General features: G+C 48.1%; 1 protein-coding gene across 2 annotated transcripts in view; it reads right to left on the bottom strand.

Moving 5' to 3' along the window:
* The window catches only part of Alox5ap (arachidonate 5-lipoxygenase activating protein), a 22,261-nt gene that overhangs the window by 4,487 nt on the left and 4,295 nt on the right, over positions 1–13,479 (bottom strand). The window contains exons 2-3 of one of the 2 annotated variants that reach the window (XM_005344722.3): positions 10,249–10,348; positions 2,738–2,808 (exon numbers count right to left, since the gene is read on the bottom strand). In XM_005344722.3, coding sequence (XP_005344779.1) covers positions 2,738–2,808; positions 10,249–10,348 — 171 coding nt within the window. The remainder of the gene's footprint in view (positions 1–2,737; positions 2,809–10,248; positions 10,349–13,479) is intronic. The other variant, XM_026786777.1, reaches the window with a different exon arrangement.

Below are 13,479 nucleotides of genomic sequence, written 5' to 3'. Positions count from 1 at the left end.
GGCCACAGCTGTCCTACTGTGTGAGGACAAGGACTGGTCACAGCTGTCCTACTGTGTGAGGACAAGGACCGGCCACAACCTTTGCATCTTTTAAGAAGAGCATGGGAGTAGATGGGACTGTGTGAGGACAAACACCTGAAAGTCCCCAGCACCATGCAAACACCAAAGCAGCTCCATTAATGAGAACCTCTGGCTCTCATTAATGTCAGTGCCTCTGGCTCCAAGGCCACCTGCTGGGCGAGAGAGCTTTCCTGTGTCTATTTTGCAGCAGAAGAGATCTAAGCAAAGACAGAGAAAGTTCACAAGGACACTCATTGTTCCCAGATCACCTCTGTCCTTGGTGGAGTGCCTGGAACATATAGGCTATCAATAATGTTTATCAAATGAATGTTATATTGAAGTCCAGCAAGTGTCATGAAGTGACTTCAATTTCCGGGTCTTTCTGGTTCGAAAACCTTATCACTGCCCAGCAGCAACAGTAACACTTATGGAGCTTCTACTGTTAGTTTTAACCATACAGAAAAAATGTTTTTGAAAGTTTTTAGTATTTATTTTTATTTTGCCTTCATGTATGTATATGCATCATGTGCATGCAGTACCCACAGAGGCCAGAAGAGGGAGACAGATCCCCTGGGACTGAAGTTACAGATTGGTGTGAACTGCCATGTGGATGTTAGGAGTTGAACTTGAGTCATGCATAGAATTTAAAATAAAATTAACCATTTTTAAATGATCTAAAAATAAAGTGGGGAGAGAAAAACAAACTTTGAGGCCTGTTCTAATTTTTAAGTCATAAGACTGTCACAATTAATTATGTCACAATTAATGATTTGCTTTGTATAAAGTTTTTTCGTTTGAACAACTCTATTCTGACTTTTGTTGACCCATTTCTCCTCCAGTTGGAATTCACCTGGACATAAACTAATAGCCCACAGGTATGGGAAGGGTTCATATCTCCTGCCTTATGCAGAGAATAGCAAAGACCTTCCAAGGGGAACATGGGCCATGTGAACCACAAAACAGGTACAAATCTAGGCTCTAAAACTATAAAATTAAGTAAAAGACTTGTCCATCTGGCTCTTGGGAGAATCTTCAGGCTGAGAGGTCTGGAACGCAATAATCTCTGGGTTTCCTCTCAGATGAACAATTTACATAATCTCTGTGCTCATAAGAAAATGGCAATGGTCAACTAGAGTTGACTGACGCACTTGAGACTGGGCAAGGTGGACGCTCATCATGAAGAGATACTCCAGACTCCCTTTGTATGCGCCTCGCGAAAGAGGCAGCAACAGATTTATCTAACATCATTCAGACCCCACAAGACTCATTGCTCCTCACACGGGCTTTCTTTGGCTTGGTTTTTCAATGCCAGAGACATTCTCACAATCTCACTTGAGCAGCAAACTGAAAATAAATAATGAGCTGCTAAGAGCCTTCAAGGTGCTGAGGGAGACCACATGATGTCGCTTCAGTGGTTTCTATGGCCTCTAGGGGTGAGTCTCGCTCTTGGCGATAACATATCCACCCACCTATTTACCTTTTTAACTTTTAAAATGATTTGTTTTTATTGCTGTTTTAATTGTATGTATGTGTGTGTATGTGTCTTCGTGTGGGTATGTGTATGCAGTACCCTTGGAGGTCAGAAGAGGGCATCAGATTCCCCCTAGAGTCACAGGCAGCTGTGAGCTGCCTAGAGTAGGTCCTGGGAACTGACCTCTGGTCCTCTACACGAGCAGCAAATGCTCCTAATCTCCTAGCCACCTCTCCAGACCCCATCCAACTACTCTTTAACTGTCCTTTTGCATATTATTAATTTGCATATATCCAGGACAAAGCTAGCATAGAATAAATGTTTGAAGTGTGTTTACAATGTGAATTAGTACAGTAAAAGAATGCTTAGAGAAACTCCAGACGCTAGAAATAAAAGACCCAGGCTCTAATCCTGCCCATGAGGCTCACCAGCTGAAGAACCCTGAACTTTGGTTCCTAAAGTGTCCTTAAGGGTGGCAGGGAAATTAATATCCACTGGATGTGCTTTTTAGAGCAGCAGAAGATGATAAAAATCCCATGGTTCTTCAAATGATTGCTTCTGGACTTTCTCTATGGGCCCTGCTGGACCACCGAAGCGGCTCCAACCACACTGAGCCAACCAACCACCAGGCAAATGCCAGTCTCGGTGTTCGGTCTCCAAAGAGAACCAAGAGCATATGATTCTGGTTTTCATTTCACTGCAGAGCACCTCAGGGAGTCAATCTGTCCTTCAGATTCGTTGAAATCGAGACTGTGTGCAGCCGATCACCCAGGTTCGGCTGGGACCCAGCCCAAGCTCTGTAGATGCATGCCTGAGGAAGGGCCAGCGTGCTGGGAGCTTATTAACAGAAGAGCCAGCAGCGGCAGTCCCAAAATAGATCCCTCTGGCGCTCTCATTTACAATGCCCTTGTATCTGAGCTAACACTGCTTACGGATTCTGAGTCACATTTAGCCTTAAACCACCCTTGTCAGCGCTGCGCTCTCAGCCAGCCACCAGGGAGCAAGCATTAGTAATGCATTACCATGCCACACTGCGCCTGCACCGAGCATGCCCGAACACAACCTCCTGGGGGCTCTCATCTCTCCAGGGCATCCTGGATAAGAGCTGTAGGTCCAGTGAAGGCTATTTAACAAAATGCCTGCTCTCCGAACCCCTGAGAGCTGCACATTATAGAAAGAGAATTCACAAAGGGAAGTCACGGTTACCTTGGCTGCAAAGTAGTCCCGCAGTCCAGAGTACCACGAGGAAAGTGGGGTATGCATCTACGCAGTTCTGGCTGTAGGGCAAACAGGGCAGAAAGAAATCAGAAAACACGTGACTACAATGTGGTCTGAAAATAACCCGAAGACCCCAGTTCAAAATCATCACTGTGCCAGGGTCACCGGCCCCTCTCTTGTCTCACCCTGAGAGGGCAGCCAGCAGCACCACATCCAATATAGATAGTGGTAACAAGTGAGCATGCTCAGAATTCATTAACTGTGCTCTTAGGTGAACGGATCAGACGCTGCTGCGTTCCTTTGGCAGGGCTCCGTGGTGGGTGGTGCCCATACACTTCTTGGAATAACAAGTGAGCAATGCAGACATGGTGTGGTCACTGTCTGAATGGGAGAGACAGCGCGCAATGCCGACCAAGGGGAACCGTGTCCTATAGAAAGCAGCAGGCCAAGTGGGAAAACAGATCCTCAAAGGGTTAAAGAAACCAAGGTCCATTCACAAAAGCCCACAAGAGACTTCCGACAGCCCCGGGGGATGCTGCCACTGTGTGCCAGGCACTGTGCTGACGTTTTGCCGTCCATCCTCTCCCTTGTAAGTGTCACACATTCCCTGCACTGCGCCAGATGATTCTGTGGGTTTGCTTTAGCTAGTGTGACACTCGGCCACCAACTCGGTGGCTTCAAATACCACAGATTCCTTGTGTCACCATGGCAGCGGTCAGAGTCCGAGATGAACGTCCCTGAGCCACACATCAAGGTGTGGACAGATTTGCTTTCTCTCAGAAGCTCAAGGGGTTGGGGAACTATTGCCTTAACTCTCCAGACTCTGGGGATCCCCAATATTCCTCGGCTCACATCCCCTTCCAAAGCCAAGGATGACCAATGAGCCTTTCTAACGGAAAGGGTGTCTCCTCATTTGAAAGATTCCATTTGTGGGGCTGGAGAGAAGATTCGGGAGCTCACGGTTCCTGATGCTCTTCTGAGCCCAACTCTAGATCCTAGCATTTATCTGCACTGGCTCACAACCACTTGTAACTCCAGCTCCAAGGATGAAACACATTCTTCTGACATCTTTGCGCACCTGGACACACACCTGCACCCACACACACACACACACACACACACACACACACACACACACACACACACACACACATCAAATAAGCCTGACTCACATACGCCAGGAAAGATTTTTTTTTCAAAACCAAGCTGCATTTTTCCACATAATGAAAAGACAGCCTCATAGGAATAGGATGAGTTAGGAGCCTGTTATCCTGCCTCCCACAACTCCAGTCCAACTAAGAGGAGAAACTAAGGTCCAGAGCAGCTGACTAACCCCGGGGTTTCCCAGCTCAGGAGTGGGGGCTGAAGAAGGCCATATCTCATACCTGCCCAGCTTGTCTCCAAACCCTGGAACGCTTTCACTATGTAAAGAGTAAGTATTCCTGGGTGCAGCTTGCAGTTTCTAAACTAGAGTTAAAAAAAAAAGTATTTGCAGCCGGGTCGTGGTGGAACACACCTTTAATCCCAGCACTTGGGAGGCAGAGACAGGCGGATCTCTGTGAGTTTGAGGCCAGCCTGGTCTAAAGAGCGAGTTCCAAGACAGGCTCCAAAGATACACAGAGAAACCCTGTCTCGAAAAACAAACAACAAAAACAAAATGCAATAAATATGGAAAAACAACATAACAAAGGTAGGAGAGGTATTCAGGGGGCAACATGGGTCGGCGGAAAGAAAAAGTAACTGGGACTCGGGCCTTGGAGGGACCCTAACCAGCTTCAGCATTGGCTATCTCTCCGGGTTCCGTTTCCTCACCCACAAAACAAAGAGTACAGCAGTAGCTCGGCCCTCTGAGGCTCTAAGTCAGGAGTGAGATGCAGAGGCTCTCGTGTGTGCCCCATCCAGAAACATCTGGGGCACCTGAGGACTTATTAGACCCACAAGTGCTTGCGCTGCCTCAGACGTGTGGCACCAGAACTAGGGCGAGGTGCTCAGCAACCCATGCCTTAGCGGGCTTTCCAGGTTCTGTGCGTGGTACAATTTGAGAACAGCAGTCTGGCAGGGTTCAAGTACAAATGAAAGTTGAAATGCAATGTTCAGACTTGTTTTATGTCTCAGAACCACCAAGAAGTCTGCTGGTCTTGTCCGAGTATGGGTACAGTCCACCTATATATTACACAAATTACGTATTGCACGCTGGTCCCCAGAATGCAGTGCTAAAGCTCTGCAGGAGATGGGCCTAGGGTGGTCACTGGAGATGCGCCCTGAAAGGGTTAGCTGGACTCTGTCTCCTCTCTCCCCCTCCCCACTCTTCCTCCATCCCTTTCCCTCTCCCCTCTTTTTCTGACTTAAACAATAAATCTGCAGACTAACACATTCCACTGTGGTCCAAGTTATGCTGTCCCCACCATCAACTCCAGCTCGTGTCAAGGTGACAAAAAGTTAACCAGCACAGCTGGATAATACATCTGGATTAGTCACCCTTCATCTCTATGGTAGAGAGAGCCTAGTGATGTTGGGCTGTCCTTTCCCCACCACATGGACCTTCGCGTCCCTCTGTGGTCTAAAGAGCCTTTCACTAGGGAAGTTAATGAACGGCGTAGGTGATGGGCCCATGTCTCCTATCCTGGAGACACCTTCAATCCAGGCACAGCACACAGAACAGAACCTTGACGGCCTCAATGGGGTGGGGTGATCTGGATCCACTCAAGTTCCCCGGGTCTAACGGGCACAAAGCCCCAAAGGGCAGGAAGTTCTTGCGCATGGTCTGTTTGCAGGTTCTTGTTTACTACACAGACAGGCCCACAGTTGAACTGCAACAGCCCCAGGGTGGCCGCAGTCTTGCTATGCCCATTTATTAGTAGAACCACAACCCTGCAGCCTCAGGATTGAAAACACATGATTCATCTCCCAGCTCAAGAAAGGCAGAGACAACCTCTTCCAGCTGGCTTAAAGCGTACAGCGTCAGCTGGCCGCACTGATTAGCAACAGGATTGCTCCCTGCTTCGGCCTGATGCACATACTTGGTCTGTTTCGAAAGAGTGGTTTGGGAGGTGATGCGCATGTCGGTGTGCGTGTGTGTGAGTGCACACGTGCATGTGAGCACCTGTGTGTGGAGAGGGCAAAGGTTGGCATCCTGGGTCTCTCATTGAATTTGGAGCTGCTGAGTTAGGCTGACCAAACAGTGAGGTTCAGAAATCTCCGTCTCTGCCTCCCAGCATTGGGTTCCAAGCTTGTGCCACTACACCCAATCCTCTCTCTTTTCTTTCACACAGTTGCTGAGGCTCAAACCCTGGTCCTCAGGCTTGAGTCTTTTCCACAGCCCCTGAAGTTGTCATCTTGGCTAGGGAATAAAAGGAACAGGCTCCCTATTTGCCAGGAATCTGTACCCTGGAGAAAACTCTAGACGACTGGAGCAGGCTTTCCGCCGCTCCTGCCTGTGCTTCAGTTACTTTCTCCCTACTGAAACACGCCCTGTGTGGAATTGGTACCTGTGAGTGAAACTTTACCCCCCAATATTACTGTTACACTTCTTTTCTTTTGGAGGAGCTTTGTATCTTTGCTTTTTCTTTTCTTTTTTTTTTTTTTTAAACAGAACTGGTAACCCCATCTTGATGCTCACCCTGAAGGCTGAACAGGGTCTGCTCAACTGGTCTTGTAATTAATCAGCAGGCTGTAAAGTTGAAGCCTCCCCCACAACCTGTTTCGTGGAGAGTCCCTGGGCTATCTTTTCTTTCCTTCCCACCCCACTCCTCTCAGAAGATAATAAACACTTTAAAATAAGGAAGTGCCATGAATAAGAACTAATCATACTATATACGCCAGTCAGGCTCCTTGTAGATACAGTAGCTTTAAATTACTATCTGCTGCTTGAAAAATGAGCCCGCAGCAGACACCAAGGGATGCTGGGGTATGGTGACATTGGGGTGACATTTCTCAGAAGGTGTTCTGACAGAAAGTGAATTGAAAGGGGAATCTCTGTGGGTAATTACGACACCCCCCTTGGTGAACTAGACTGTCCTTTGCTGCTTCTCCAGCGTCACCACTCTTTGTGGTAACATTTGCTAATGACTCATGAACTTGGAATCATAGAACATGGTCCAGGAAATGAAACATCTCTGGACACCATCTCACCCCCCAGCTACGCTTACCTGCACTCCCAAGGAAGAACCCACAGCCAGATAACTAGGATTTCCACCCCCCAAAAAGACAGACTTGGACACAGACTCTAACTGTGCTTATGCTCCAAGACCAGCATCCTGTGCCCTGTGCATGTGGAAGAGTCAAGGTCCGGCCCCTTTTATCTAGAAAACTCTGGCTCAGCACCGCCCTAGTGGTCAGATGAGCCGTTAATCATGGGGTCTGACCTGATGGGCTCTACTGATGCTGGCTGGGTCATCTGTTAACCCACTGTCCCACACTCTCCATCTCTCTATATCCCTCAACAGTCATAGCTTGTGCTAAAATAACATGTCGATCCATAAACATCATTTGTCTTTCACTTTATTTTTCTTTGTAGCCAAGATCTGGAAATATTCATGATCCTACACTCATCAACAAAAATCTGGGTCTTATCAGGAGCATGGTGGTGCATGCCAAGGGAGGCAGAGGCAGGCAGATCTCTGTGGGTTTGAGACCATCCTGGTCTACAGAGCGAGTTCCAGGACAACCAGGGCTACACAGAGAAACCCTATCTCAAAAAAAAAAATGAGTCTTACAGGTTATGACAGATATGTTTGTGTATAAGTTGTATACAGCTTATAGCATAATATACTGTATGTAGAGATATATGTGTATGTATATATGTATAGTGTACTGCTGTCATTCTGTGTATTGACAACAGGAACAGTTTCACATCCTAAATTTTAGACAGCAAGATTAAATGCATACTCTTGGGAGAGAGAGAGATGGCTCAGGGGTTAAGCGCACTGGCTGTTTTTGCAAAGGACCTAGCTTTGGTTCCCAGCACCCACAAGAAGCTTACAGCCATCTGTATTTCCATTTCCAGTGATTTAATGCCCTCTCCTGGTCCCCATGGGCACTGCACACACATGGTGTACATACATACATGCAGGCAAAGCACTCACACACATAAAAATTACTGACTCTTTAAATACATCCTCTTGTGTTCTTCTACCTATTCTCAGTGCTTCTGGAGGGCCCTGGAGAAGAGGCTGCTGCTTGTGTGGCCATCTATCTATCATCCTCTCCTTCCTGGCGGTCTCCTGGCACAGCCGAACAGCCAGGGTACCCCTGGGCTTTGCAGGGTTCTGCTGAACAGACCTCCAGTCCCTTATGCAACCTACGCGTGCCTGCACAAATACTTGTTGGCCAAGTGAGGAAGTGGCCTTTGTAACAGAACCACAAAAGTGCCTGAGCAACCCCTACCTTCTAGAAAGTTCTCCTGCCCAATCTTTACTTCCTACCACTCCACACAACTTCCCTGTCTGGTTATTCTCCTCCACCTCTCAAGAAGGCTAGGTGGCAAAGACCTGGATTTTGAAAACTAGGCTGCAGGGACTTCATGGTTGGGTCCCCAAACAGCGATCACTCGATACTCTCCTTGCACGTCTTCTTATCTTTGGAGCCTCCATGCACTCACAGAACTTTTAAGCCACTCTCCCCCACCAGGCAGCTCAACTACCAGAGTACTTGTGCAACCTGGAAGCCAGCAGCTAGAGGCTCCGGGGGTGAGCCCACTGGACTCATAGAAAACAAAGCTATTTCTCTACCCGGGGAAGCGACAGAAACGAAATGGCTAAAGCCCGGCATGATGGTACATGCCTGGAATCCCAGTACTGGGCAGGGCACAGGCAGGAGGACCACATATTACACATTCGAAGCTAGCCTTGGTTAGACAGTGAGATGTCTGTCAAAAACAAACAAACAGATAAATAAAAGACTCAAGATTGCCCAGGATGCTCCATTCCTTGTGCATCACCAGCATGGTGAGAACTTAACTTCTGAGAACGTGCAGGGCCACTCCACTGTGGCTTCTCACTGGAGGATTGAGGAGTCTGTAAAAACTCTGTGTCATTGTGAGACTAATTATCAGTGCAGAAAGAGACACAGCTCATCCCCACTGCTAGAGGCTGTGGTTTCCTTTGAGCAATTTTGCCTCCACCCCTGATGAGAGATACCTTTACATCACCCGTACGTTACATTTCTGGAGCCCTTTGGTGTTACCCCCACAGAAAACAGTGCAGAAACATCAATTCCAAGCTACATGTTCTCTCGGCTCTCCTTCAAGTGGGTCTGTAAAGCCTTTTAACCCGCGTCTTTTAATGCTTTAAAGTGACACTGAGGATTAATGAAGCTGAGGTCTAAATGGTAACAAAGAAATCTCCCTGTGGCTACTTGAGCAAAGGATTTCCTTGGGCTGGCAGGAGTGTCTGCTGTGGAGGGATGGGAAGCAAGCATCTAGAAGAGCCCGCTGGGGACTCCTGAAGTAACTATGAGAGCTCACAAGGCATGCACCAAGTCAGACACTTAAGGGCAAAGGGAGTCAGGACTGGGAAATAACAATGGAGAACCCCCACCCCGTTATTACACACACACACACCTATACTTCACAGAAAGACTGAATGATATCTACGTGAGAGAAAATGCATTCATTCCTGAGGTCTGTCTCATCCTCACCCTCGAAATCAGTTTAGCTCACAAGAAGCCAATGCTAGCTGAGTGGGAGCCCCCACCAAGCTGCTCACACAAGGCCCCGTATAGAACCTCCTGACCTTCCTACAGAGTCCCTGGCTTTGACCCTACTGTTGGATGCTGTGAATTTCCCTTGAAAGTACCTTTGGAAGAATCAATGTCACCCCTAGCGTTGGAGCTGACACCCCTCCCAAAGTAGCCCAACATGAAAGCAGGGAGCCTGCCCTTCTGGTGCCAGCATGCCTGGCTGACCCTGTTTAAATAGATTTTGCATAAAGGAAGATTATGTTTGAGTAATGTCTTCTCAGGTTTCTGAGCAAAATAGAACCTCACAAACCTTTTTGCCAGAGCCATTCAGGAGTCAGTCTCCCAACGGCTTTTCTAGTCAAAAGGCAAGGCAAGAGGGCAGGGGAATGTATTACTCAGGGCCTCCATCTTTCTGTCCTCATGGTGATTGCTCAAGAGGACCTCATGTTATGAAAGTCACTGATGTCACCTCCAGACTGCCTCTGGACAAGGCCAGGGAGGTGCCAGGGAGGCACTTCTGGAGCTGTTGTGAGTTACATCTGGTTTGATCTGAAGAATTTCAACACCCACAGGAAACTGGTCCCTGGGTGTTTCTGGATCGTCGAGCTCATAGCTCCCCTCCCCCTGCCCACTTCCTTCCTCTAAGGCTGGTACTCAGCAAGACAAGGAAGGGCACCTAGAAGTCTTCCAAGGGAAGGTCAGCCTTCCCCGAAGCCTGCCTCCTGGACACTCTGAAGGTTGACAGAGGCAGATGTGCCCGGAGGACAGTCCTCATGCCCACGTCCCCATTATTAGTCAGCACCATCAGAGTTTGAACTCACTTGGCAGTGTAGACCCGCTCAAAGGCCAGAGTCCCCGTCCTCTGGAAACTCCTCCCGTTCTGCGTCTTGCTTTCATGCTCCACCTTGTGGGCGAAGAACGCTGCCAGGGGAAAGATTGGGATTTGGTTCATAATCGGGCACATTCAGGAGTCTGTTCTTTAACTGTTGTCCGAAAACATAAAACGCTTCCTGGGTTTGGTGTCCCAACAGGCCTCCATGTCCTCCCCACCACAAATGTCACTTAGCGAGAATGTCTTCAGCATTGGTCCCCTCATCAAGGCATTGGTGCTGGGACAAGGCAGTAAGCAAGGCACAGCCTTGTCTTAAGAAACTCCCAGCTGAAAGATATTAACAAGCAAGAAACACAGATATGACTCTGCAGAATGGCTCGGAAGGGTCAAGTCCACTAGCTTAATTCATTGGCCAGGTCACAGAATGTCTAGAGAGAATGATACCGGAGATAAAATCTGAAGAACAGGCAGGAATTTGTCAAGAGGCTGCAGGGCACAGGGGATACAAAAGGAATCAATCTTATGCCCACGTGAAGATGCCTATGCAAAGGCTAGAGGAAGAACCGTGTTTCTGTGGTTCAGTAGGTCCAGCTCAGGTTAGGGGATGGGGATCGGGACCCAGGACAACTACAAATGAGCCTACAGAATGATTGTTTTACAAAGGACCATTTCCCAATTATATAGGCTACTCTAATTGTTTATGTCTAGGGTTTTCCCCTGCATGTTCGTATGTGCACCACATGTGTGCCACATCCATGGGGCCAGAATAGGGCATCTGATCCCTGAAACCGGAGTTAGAGATGGTTGTGAGCCACTCCGTGGGTCCTGGGAATTAAGCTAGGATCCTCTACAATAGCAGCCAGTGCTCTTAACGGCTGAGCCATTTCTCCAACCCCAGTGAGTGATTATTTTAATGACTTATCTGTTGTCTGCTACCATGAACCAGATGGTTAGCTGAAAACAAAACAGACCGAGATCCTTATCCCAAGGAGCTCATGTTTTATAGACAATAGCAGAAGGGGAGCCAGGGAGCCAGTAAACAAAGCCTCTAGGATACAAGTGTCCGGTGTATAAAACTATGGACAAAGGAGGTGGAAGTGGCTTGGGTGGGGTGCAGCCCAGTGGAAGAGCACTTGCCTGCACCTGACAGTCTCTGGGTTCTACTCCAGCGTGGAGAGAAAAAGAGGCACTGAAGTTTAAGTTTGATCAGTAGAGAGTTTGTCAAAGACCTGGGTTTCATCCCTGGCATCACACAAAACCAAGCATGGTGGCAGACACCTCTAATCCTAGCACTCGGGTGGTAAAAGCAGGAACATTCGGGGTCTGGGGTCAACCTCAGTGATACGGTAAGTTTGAGGTCAGCCTGAGATACTGAGATACTTGAGAAGGGGGTTGAAAGAGACTAGTACGAGGCCACAAACATGCATAGCATAGGACTGCCAAAGTGAGGCTCAAGAAGTGAAATATTTAGAAATGTCCATTGAAGCCGGGCGGTGGTGGCGCACGCCTTTAATCCCAGCACTCGGGAGGCAGAGGCAGGTGGATCTCTGTGAGTTCGAGACCAGCCTGGTCTACAGAGCTAGTTCCAGGACAGGCTCCAAAGCCACAGAGAAACCCTGTCTCGAAAAACAAAAAAAAAAAAAGAAAAAAAAAAAAAGAAATGTCCATTGAGTTTAGAGAAACTGCTGGGTCCTGGTGTGTGAACGGAGGCTGCTCTTTCATTCCTGGCCGCCCAGGCCCGAATAATCACACAGAAACTATATTCATTACAACACTGCTTGGCCAATGACTCAGGCATATTTATAGCTAGCTCTTACATCTTACATCTTCAATTTCTATTAATTTCTGTTTCTATTAATCTTTGTATCACCACAAGACTGTGGTCTATCAGGAAAGGTTCTGGGCTTCTGTCTCCTTCAGCAGTTACATAGCGTCTCTCTGACTCCACCTACTTTCTCTATATATCTCTTCCAGCCTGGCTATAGTCTGCCCTGCTATAGGCTGAAGCAGCTTCTCTATTAACCAATGGTAATAAAACATATTAAAAGCACACAGAGGGGAATCCCACATCACTGGTGAGAGCTGTGTGATGAGAAGAAGGAGCGACTTATGGGTTTATGCAGAGCAACCGCAGGACCAAAAACGTCTTTGGTGCGTCAGGTGCTTCGAGAAGGCAAACTAAAGATGGGAAGAACTCAAGAGCTGACCAAGGTCATGGCTGTGGCGGTGTAAGAGACAGGCGGGTCCCAGAGGGGATGGTGTAGCTGGTATGGAATAGAGGTGGTTTCTGCCTCTCTGATTCAGTCTCATATTCGCATCTAGGGAGCAGAAAGTGAAGGTGGGCGGTGGTGGCGCACGCCTTTAATCCTAACACTCGGGAGGCAGCGGCAGGCGGATCTCTGTGAGTTTGAGACCATCCTGGTCTACAGAGCTAGTTCCAGGACAGGCTCCAAAGCTACAGAGAGATCAGCCCTCAGGAAGGCTCGGGTTGAGGGCTACTGAACTCCAGCTCAGATGAGGCTCTCCTCCTGCTATCGTTGAAGTATAAGTCTCTCTACTCTGAGAGTCTCTACTGACAGAAAGCATAATAGAAAACTGGGTGTCTCCTTTCCAGGACCCAAGATGGCTTCTGTTGCCTCTGAACAGAGAAATGAGCCTGGTATCGTGGAACACAAAGGCTCGTTCCTCAGTCAGCAGCAGAACTTGGCTACGTATCTCTGCCTGCCTCATCCGCTGAAAAGCAAAGCCTTCCTTTTCGCTCAAGAAGAAACCTTTCCTCTGCTGTCTGGCCCACCCGTCCACCCCCTCAGGCCTGTTTCCTCACCGCGGTCCTCACTCCTTTACCTCTCAAGATGGCCCTTTTCACGTCACCAAAGACACCCACAATTGCATCCAGACTTGAACAAGTCTTTCTCAGTCCACTGTCTATAGATGTCACCCTCTCTATCCTCCTCCTCATTCTCCCTGAGCCCTTGTAACCCTTCGGTAAATTCCAGAAGCCACACAGGCAAAGACTACTAGTACCCCTTTTCCTGGCTTGTTGTTAAAATTAAACCAATATTTGTGGGTGAGAAGTGCACACCCACAAATGGCCGCAAACAGCTCCTCAGAATTCACCAGAAGGGGGTGCTGACAACCCCTAACGATCAGCTAAATACCCTCAACAACCACCCAGGCGATTATCACCTACCATACTTCTCAAGTGAGGAATGGACGGGGG

The sequence above is a fragment of the Microtus ochrogaster genome, chromosome 2 (assembly GCF_000317375.1).
Source record: "Microtus ochrogaster isolate Prairie Vole_2 chromosome 2, MicOch1.0, whole genome shotgun sequence".
Classification (NCBI taxonomy): Eukaryota; Metazoa; Chordata; class Mammalia; order Rodentia; family Cricetidae; genus Microtus; species Microtus ochrogaster.
This window is presented reverse-complemented; position numbering and strand designations above follow the sequence as displayed.